General features: G+C 39.6%; 1 protein-coding gene across 1 annotated transcript; it reads left to right on the top strand.

The window, feature by feature from the left end:
* The first annotated feature begins 699 nt into the window (after positions 1-699).
* On the top strand, positions 700-9,288 carry LOC132429367 (NXPE family member 2-like). The gene is given in 4 exon segments (XM_060017606.2): positions 700-1,106; positions 6,429-6,498; positions 8,167-8,374; positions 8,753-9,288. Coding segments are annotated over 4 exon segments (1,221 nt in total).
* The last annotated feature ends 274 nt before the right edge of the window (positions 9,289-9,562 follow it).

The following is a 9,562-nucleotide window of genomic DNA, read 5'->3' as shown; positions in this document are numbered from 1 at the left end:
CATATTTTTTAAAATATGCTGTTTTCCATATTGTCTATAATATGGCTATATGATTTGCATAAAGAAAAATAGGCCAGATAGGGAGATGGTGAAGGGAAACACAAAAATCCGATCATTAAATAGTATATAATTATTCTATATATTTAATTTTTAAGCCAATGACTTCTAGAAGAAATCATCAGCTGGCAGCACAGGAAGTCACATTTCATGGAAATTAATCCTGTGATTCCAAAACTGAAAACTGATGAGAATCCATTTTTGATATGTGATTGCATCTACTGAAATGTATGTAAACTAAACCATAATAATTTATGTTGAAAAACAAGCCATATTATTTGCTGATAATATAACCCTTTTCTCTTAGTACTTCAGTTCTTGTTCAGCTTGAGAAACCCTATCTCTCTGAATCATTGGAACACCTTCAGAAAGTCCTTCTACCCAGAAGCACCACTGGATCCAGAATTTTCACCAACAGAGACTGAGCTGAGAATAAAAGGGATCATGGAGAAGCTAGACCAGCTGATCCCACCCAGACCCTTCTCCTACGTGAGGTCCACCACCAGCGCCATACACAGCAAAGCCACCCTCCTCAGCCCTCAAGACACATACTGCAGGGGGGATCAGCTAGACGTCCTGCTGGAGGTGAGGGACCACTTGGGACGCAGGAAGGAATATAGCGGGGATTTCCTGAGGTCCAGGATGTCCTACCCAGCCCTGAAGGCAGGCGCTTCGGGAAAGGTGACAGACTTCAACAATGGCACCTACCTTGTCAGCTTCACCCTGTTCTGGGAGGGCCGGGTGTCTCTGTCTGTCCTGCTCATCCTCCCCAGTGAAGGGGTGTCAGCTCTCTGGAGGGCAAGGAACTGAGGCTATGACAGGGTGATCTTCACAGGCCAGTTTGCCAATGGCACCTCCCATGTCAATACTGATTGCGCCCTGGTTTTAAATTCAAGTGCTGAACTGTGTGAGAACCTGCACTATCGCGACCAGGAAGCCTTCTACTGCGTGAAGCCTCCACGTGTTCCCTGTGAGGCACTGACCCACGTGACCACCAGGAATGCAAATATTTCCTATCTTAGAGAGAAAGAATGGATCATTTTCCGCAGGTAAACGGGCCTTCAAACACAATCATCAATACAAAGAGGGAGACTTAGTTTCAGAACAACACTGCCTAATAACTTTTCTTAATCAAGCTCCCTTATTTGACTAGTTTATAATCAGAGATTCAGTGCAGATGGTAATATATGCACAGGGTCCCATACAGGTCACCTCTACAACTGTGGTTTTATTCATCCTGAGCTATTTGCTAAAAGGAGTACAACCAATGAAGCAATTCATGTAGGTCTATAGTTCTCCAGAGTTTGTAATACTTCCAGATAGGAATTTTCTGGAGACCAGTATTTTCTATAATGTGTTCCATGGAATACCAATCCTATAGACTGTTAATGGATGCTATGCAAAAACAAAAAAAAAGAACAACAACAAAAAAATAAAACAAACAACAAACCCAAGGGGAAGGAATGCTATCATTATTTACTCTACCTCACCCTTTACATCAAATGAATCACCAAATCCTGTGAATTGTACCTCCCAAGTATCTCCTGAACCAAGCCATTTCACTCTATTGCTGTTGCCTCTATCCTTGTATAAACTATCATTCTACCTCAATTAGGTTATTACAACAATCTCCAGAGATGTTTACTTTCTCACAGCCTTGTTTCCTTCCTACCCACTCCACACCCAGACTAATGTTTACTTTTACTTGCTCAAAACACTTAATATGATCCCATTGCTCTAAGGATGAAATCCAAACCCTTTAATATGTTTACAAGGACTTACCTAGCTCTGAAGCCCCTTATCTCACCTTTCTGCTGCCTTGCTCTCTGTCAGTCAAATTGAACTCCTTTAATTTCACAAACGGACTATGGTGTCTCTCAGCTCTGGCATTTCACAAGCCTTCATCTAAACATCATTTCCTCTATGTTTGGGTAAAATGCTAGTCTCATACTCTTCCACTGCATTCTATTCTTCCCCAATCATAATACTCATTACACTATTAAATTTCAGATATATATTTTATACCCTCTGTTAAATTGTAAGCTCTGTGAGGCAATAACTGTAACTATTTTTTCACCATTCATTCAATTTATAAATAGCACATTCTATATTCCAGACACAGCTCTAGGTTTTGAGAATTTAACATTGTAGTTGGGTAGAAAGACAACAAACCAATAAACAAATAGATTTGTAATATAAAGTCATCAGAATAAGAGATCTGAATGTGATGGTGAATGCTAATTTAAAAGCGTGGTCAGGTAAGACCTGTCTTGAGCACCAATCTGAGGATGGGTCACTTGAACAGTAACCTGAATGAAGTGAAGAAGAGAGCCTTGTGAATTATGGGGGGAACACTATTTCAGGAAGAGGAATAGAACCTGAAGCAATGGCATGCTAGAATGTTCCAGGAACCATGAGGAGGACCAGGGAGGCTGGAATGCAATAAGAGAGGGAGAAAGGAGGTCAGGCGAGTAGGCAGAGCCTTGGAGTATCCCTTAACTTTAGTCTCTATTCCTTCAAGCGAGATGGAACACAAAACATTTCCCAGAATTACTTGACTGTGGACCACTTATTTATTTATGTATTTATTGGCTGCAGCGCGCGGCATGCAGGATCTTAGTTCCCCAACCAGGGATCAAACCTGTGCTCCCTGCATTGGGAGCACAGAGTCCTAACCACTGGACTGCCATGGAAGTCCTGGACCACCTGTTTAATGGATCATTTTCAGGGATTGTGGTTCCATAGTTTGGTAAATGCTGCTGTAGAAAGGTCTTGGTTTTCGAGAAGAGCAAGTTGGATATCACAATATCCTGGAAATTCAAGTTCAAATCCAATTCAAACATTATGATGACACAAGGGGAGGGGGTAGGATACAAGAGACCTTACCTGGCTACAGGATTTCCTTTCCACTCCTAGGTCACCTTTACTTCTTTTTGTTTTCTTGGTCAAGGTGTGAAAAAATCCATTTATCCTATGGCTCAGCCAAAAGAGGCTGGACTTTTTCAAATAAATATTTTACTGAAAACTAAAGGAGACATAATCATGGAGACATAAAGGCCTAAATAATTGCAAAGACAGAGACCTTCCTGTCTTGAAGGTCTGAGAACCATGTCTTAACTCTATGGGCAGAGACTACCTGTGCTGTTTCCATATTCCTTGTTGGCCACATCTGCTCCCTCTTGAGATGGTCCTCCTTGCAGCTTGGGTTGGAGGAGCTCTCCTTGCACACTCTCCTGGCTGCTCTCAGGAAATGCCAAGTCCCTGGTCTGGCAGATCTGCAGATCTGTATTTTGGGTCTAATCATGCTTCTCAAGTGAGCTATGTTCATGACAATAATCTGCCTGACCCCATTTTACTTCCCCAAAGACACATTTACTTCCTGGATCCCCTGCTCTATTCAAACCATCTATTCTCCCCCGCCTCCATCCCCCCTGCCCGCCCCCCACCTCCAATGCATGGAAGTAGATATCTCAATCTTCTCAAAGGTGATTTAGTGCCCACACAAGGAACAGTTGGCTTCATTGGTGATTCTGGATCCAAGAACTCTCACTATCACTAAGCTCTAGTGCCCCTTCTTAGGCCCACGCCAGGTTCTGTGGCATCTTTCTTTCCCACAAGTCCAGGGACTAAGCCTGTTTCTCTTTCATTTGTCACAAAGTAAATACATTTTCCTACCAGGGTTCTCTCTCCCAACCCTAGCTGCAGAATCAGATGCTACCTCCTCAGATACTCACTTCTTCAAAGTTAAAAAAGTCTTTTTTCTTCTTAATTTAAGAGTTTTATTGAAAATCATGATGGGAAAATAAACAAGGGGCATCACATGAGAACACATCACACAGGCAAAAAGTTGTTGACAATTCTTTCCATTTCTGTTATGTTTCTAATACTATGGACCCCTTCTGAAATGTGATACACAAGCACACTCAATACTAAGACAAGACACATTGAAATGAATGCCTTTATACCATGAATACATATTTGTTTTTGTTTTTTTAGGTTTTTTTGGTGTGTTTTTGCGGTACGCGGGCCTCTCACTGTTGTGGCCTCTCCTGTTGCAGAGCACAGGCTCCAGATGTGCAGGCTCAGCGGCCATGGCTCACGGGCCCAGCCACTCTGCAGCATGTGTGATCTTCCTGGACTGGGGCACGAACATGTGTCCCCTGCAACGGCGGGCGGACTCTCAACCACTGTGCCACCAGGGAAGCCCCATGAGTACATATTTTTAATCCTAATTTTAAGGTCCCATCAAAGTTTGGCTTTGGTAACGAAATTTACGAGGTAGCTGGCTATTGGTCTCTTTTGTCAACTTCAACCTTACCTGGAACGGATGTAGAAGAATCAATGTTTCAAGTTTTAAAGTTCAAGTTTTCCACTGAGACAAATTTTAATTTGTGCCAAATAGAGGTCTGATAGGCGCCTCAGTAAGATACTCTGGAGCGACTATGGTTGCCCAGAGTAGGTAGCATCTAGTAAGTGGCAGAGTCAGAACTGGAATACCTCTATCCCCTATTCTAAAGTCGGTAGGCTATAGCACAGTCTCTCATGACTCCATCACTCTATGCAACCATCACTGTCCAGATACCCCAGCCTCTCTGCTCTCCAGCCCTCAGATGCCCTTGATAAAGAAAATATTTTTCACTTGACCTAAAAACATCCTTTCCTGTGATTCCAGCAATCCCTCTCAATTTTTGAAAATGTGTCCTTTGTCCCTCCTGGAGATCTCTGTGGCTCTGGGCCTGGAAGTCCTTCTTTCCCCCAGTTGGATTTCATTCTGATGAAATGAATTTGATTGATCAGTAAAGTGACCATCTTAATTGGTAAGACCTATACCTTGAGGTGAAACTCACTGTGCCAGGGCCTTGAAATATTATAGTGAATAAAATTTGACCTACTTATTCACTATAATATTTCAAGGTCCTGGCACAGTGAGCTCTCAAGGAGATAACAGAGAACAGAAAATAGACTCCTGGGGGGATTTGTGAAGGAGAGTGCAGGGAGGAGAGGCTGGAGAAGTAGATACTCGTAGGAAGTGTTATGCCAGTTGAGGACCTTGGTCCTTATCCTGCAGGTTGATGATGGAAAGTCATGGAAAGATTTGGTGTAGGGGAATAAAACAGGCATCACAGAGGATGTATTTAGGTGGGATAACCCAAAGGGGCAGAAAGACAATATTATAACAATCTAGGACATAGTTCTCAAAGTAATGTCCTTGTATCAGCAGCCTCAGCATCACTTGAGAGTTTGTTGGAAACCCAAATTTGTGGACCCCGCCCCAGAACTAATTTGTTCTAGGTTTATTGAGGTATGATTGATAAATAAAAATTGTATATATTGAGGGTGTACAGCATGCTGTTTTGATACACATACACGTTGTAGAACAATTACTAAAATCAAGCTGATTAACATATCCATCACCTCACATAATTTGCGTTTTTGTGTGTGTGGTGAGAACTCTTATTATCTACTTTCTTAGCAGATTTCAAGTATACAATACATTATTATTAACTATACCCACCATGCTGTATGTTAGATCCCCAGAACTTGGTCATCTTCTAACTGAAAGTTTGTACCCTTTAACCAACATCTCCCCACTTCCCCAACCCTCAACTCTTGGCAACCACAATTCTACTCTCCGTTTCTACTCTCTGAGTTCAGATTTTGTAGATTCCACATAAAAGTGAGATCATGCAGTATTTGTTTTCCTATATCTGGATTATTTCATTTAGCAAAATGTCCTCCAAGGTCATCCATATTGTTGCAAATGGCAGGACTTTCTTTCTTAAGGCTATTGTACATATAAACCATATTTTTCTCTACCCATTTATCCATTGATAGACACTTAGGTTGTTCCCATATCATGGCTATTGCGAATAATGCTGCTATGACCATGGAAGTACAGAGATCTCTTCAAGTGCCCAGAACTATCGAATCAGAAGCTCTGAAGATGAAACCCAGCAATCTGAGTCATAACAAGCACTCTAGATGATTTTGATGCACGGTCGAATTAGACAAGTACCTGCCTAGGAAAATGTCCATGAAGGACTGAAATACTACGAGTGGTAAATGTGGAAAGGGTGGCTTGTGGTAGAAAATCATTTGGAAGGTAAAATCAAAGAGGTATATATTTGATTAATTGCACAAAGAAGGTGAGTGACTCTCTGGATCTCTGCATTCTTGTCATCAGTAGGAGAACAGTTTTATAGACTCTTGGCCCGTCTATTTCCTGCAAAATATCTAAAATATATCAAAATAAAGAAAAAAGTATTTGTAGAGAGTTGAGAGTGGTTTGATCCCTCTAAGTCCCCCATGATTCATTCTTACTTTAACGTCTGGACAGCTATCAGGCTATTTTACTTTCCCATTTCTTGAAGTTCCAACATGGGGCTTGAAATAATGAAGGACTTTACCTCCATCGAGGTCTTGCCATGTAACAAGTCTATTGTGTTCATAATTTATCCATTTAAAGGACATTCTTACTTTAAGAGATATTTCTTGAACATTAACCATTTCAATCTTTCATTTCCTGGAATAAATAATATTAATCATCTTGGGTTTTGCAGGAGGGGTTTTATTCTTGGAAATATTTTCATATCAATTTAAACCAATTTTCATCTTGAGTCAGATATAAAAGGCTAGGTAACTCTTCATTTCAGCTGCCTTCTCTCAAAATGTACAGGTTATTTGTACTTGTATTTCAATTTGGGATTTGTTCCTGAAAAGCCAATAATTGGATACTGGTGAAAATGTCTCAAATGAACTACAGAGCTAGAAAATCTCTCTTTCAGCCAAACCATCTCAGTTAAAGTTCTATGAACTAGCAATTCCTGTGAATATTTTAAATTTTATCACATAAACTTCAGTGGTCAATACAAAGCCATCTCACTTAACAAAGTGATGTTTCTGCTATCCTGAAAGTAAACTCAACTTCAGAAAAGCAAATTACTTCTGTTTTAACAGTCAATGGGGTATGCATTTATCCATTGCCCTTTTCTCATATATTTAGCACATGTTTATTGAGGGCCTACTATAGGCAAAGAACTTGCTAAATCCTGTGGAGATATAAATGGATCAGGAACCCAGACCTAAAGCTCACAGTCTATGGGAAAGACAGATCCCTTCTCTGCCATGGCAACCATTATCCATACCCAACATTTACACCAAAGAAAGTTCTTTGACCCTTGAAGCCACTTGAGTCCTCTTAACAACCCTGTGATTTCACTCTTGCCTGGACAGTAATTTCTAGTAAAGTCAGGAAGTTTCTTATAAGACAGTGCCAGACTTATTTTAGGAGCCATTAATAAACCTGATATAATTCAATATGGATAAACTTAAGTCCCTAAACATATACCCCAAATCTGAACAATGTAGGTAGATGACAAAAAGATGTGTTTTTTAAGTGGCAAAATAAAAATGGCCTGAGCCACACGTGGATGGAGAGCTTGATATGAGTCAGTGAATTCAGCTTAGGCCACTTCAAAGTGGAATATTCAGAATAAGCAGATAATGTTTCTCTTTTTCTGCACTAATCAGACCACACAGAATATTAAGTTCAGTTCTGGGCACAAGAAAGAAACATTGAAGGAGTTTTCCTATTAACTAGAAAACATGGTTCTGATACATACAAAATAAACAACGTGTAATAGTCCTTTTGTAAAGGTGTTCAAGTTTTCTCCATGGATAAGGAGTTTGAGGAGGAGAAGATGTCCAGTCCCCCCTGGCCAGTGTCATGGGTATGATATTCAGCTGGGCTACCGAGTCCTGCTCTTTTGCCACCACACATTTCCCCCTGATTTTGGCTAGCTGTCTCACAACTGAGTGACATTAGGGACAAGATGAAGCCCTGGGAAACATTGCAAATGCACAAAGAAAAAAATTTAACCCCAGTCTAGGAAATACCATTCATTATTGGGATTATTCAAAAGTGAGAAATTTTAACTCATCCCTTAACATGAACTTATTAAATAAATATTTGGGAAGAGAGGATGGCAGAGACAGAGAAGGGTGGAGGGAAAAGGGGAAAAAGAGGAAGAAAATGAGGAAAGTGTTTCTGAAATAATTTGTGATAATAAAAGTTGCTGACTGTGGGAGTTTTTATTGCCAGAGAGTTAGAACATAGAAACAAACTGTCAGCTTGGCAGGAAGACTCCTTTTCCCAGCGGTTATACTGTGAAAAGAAGGTGGATTGCAGCATTTTGCAAACAGATCGAGTTAAATGAAACAAAAAATATAAATGACTGCTTGAAGAGAAAACTTATTTACCTCATGGGAGATTCAACACTGCGTCAGTGGATTCACTACTTACCAAAAGTGGTTAAAAAGTATGTAATTTATTTTTACTTTGAAACTATAGTTGCCTTCAGAGGTTATTTTTATAGAATTCTTTGCTTCCCTTTTCTGATGTTTATTATTTTTCAAAATTTGCCAAATATTTGGATTTGGGCTTTTAATAAAAAGTTAAATTTTATTTTCTTCATTCACAGATATTAACATTTTCTTCCTCTTTCTCTATGCTGATAATAAGTTCAAAATTTTGTTAAGATTTGAATGCATCTGTTAAAGTTCCCTTCCTCCCACAGGCAGCAGTGCTCTTAAAGTTAGAAGTGATCTTGGCTAGAATTTTACAAATACATGCATTTAAAAATTATATCATTATTTTCCTTTTGCTAAAAGATTTATTGATTTTTTTTCCCATCAGCCTTAAAATGTTTTGATCGTCATGGAGCTGGGATCTTTAAAACACATGTGCTTCTGGATGCTGAAAGACATATTTTGATTCAGTGGAAAAAGCATGGTCATCCATTTATTACCAAAAATCTGTTCTCAGTGAAGGATGAAAATTATATCCCATGGGAAATTGACCGGGTAGCCGGAGACAATGACACAACCATTGTCATCACTCTTGGTCAGCACTTCAGACCCCTCCCCATCAAAATCTTTATCCGTAGGGCCATCAATGTTCAAAAGGCCATTGAACATCTATTCTTGTGAAGCCCAGAGACCAAGATGATCCTGAAAACTGAAAACACCAGGGGGATGTCTCAAAATGCAGAGATGTTTAGTGACTTTCATGGTTCTATTCAGAATCTTATCATGAGGGATGTTTTTGTGGATCTCAACGTGGGTATTGTTGATGCCTGGGACATGACTATTGCATATAACACTGATAATGTTCATCCACCTGATTATGTGATTGGAAATCAGATTAACATGTTCTTAAACTACATTTGTTAGAGGAAAAATACAAAAAAAGCCAGTACCAGCCACTCTCTATAGATGACCTCACTTATACTGCAAGGATGGTTTAATGAAATCCAAGGTAGGAGGAAACAAAATAAAAATAATTATTGTTAAAATATACGTAACATAAAAATTACCATTTAAACCATTTTAAGTGTACAATTCAGTGGCATTAATGACATTCACAATATTGTGCAACCACCATCTTGATATATCCCCAGAATTTTTCATCATCCCAAACAGAAACTTCGTATCCATTGAACAATAA

The sequence above is a fragment of the Delphinus delphis genome, chromosome 8 (assembly GCF_949987515.2).
Source record: "Delphinus delphis chromosome 8, mDelDel1.2, whole genome shotgun sequence".
NCBI classification, from domain to species: Eukaryota; Metazoa; Chordata; class Mammalia; order Artiodactyla; family Delphinidae; genus Delphinus; species Delphinus delphis.
This window is presented reverse-complemented; position numbering and strand designations above follow the sequence as displayed.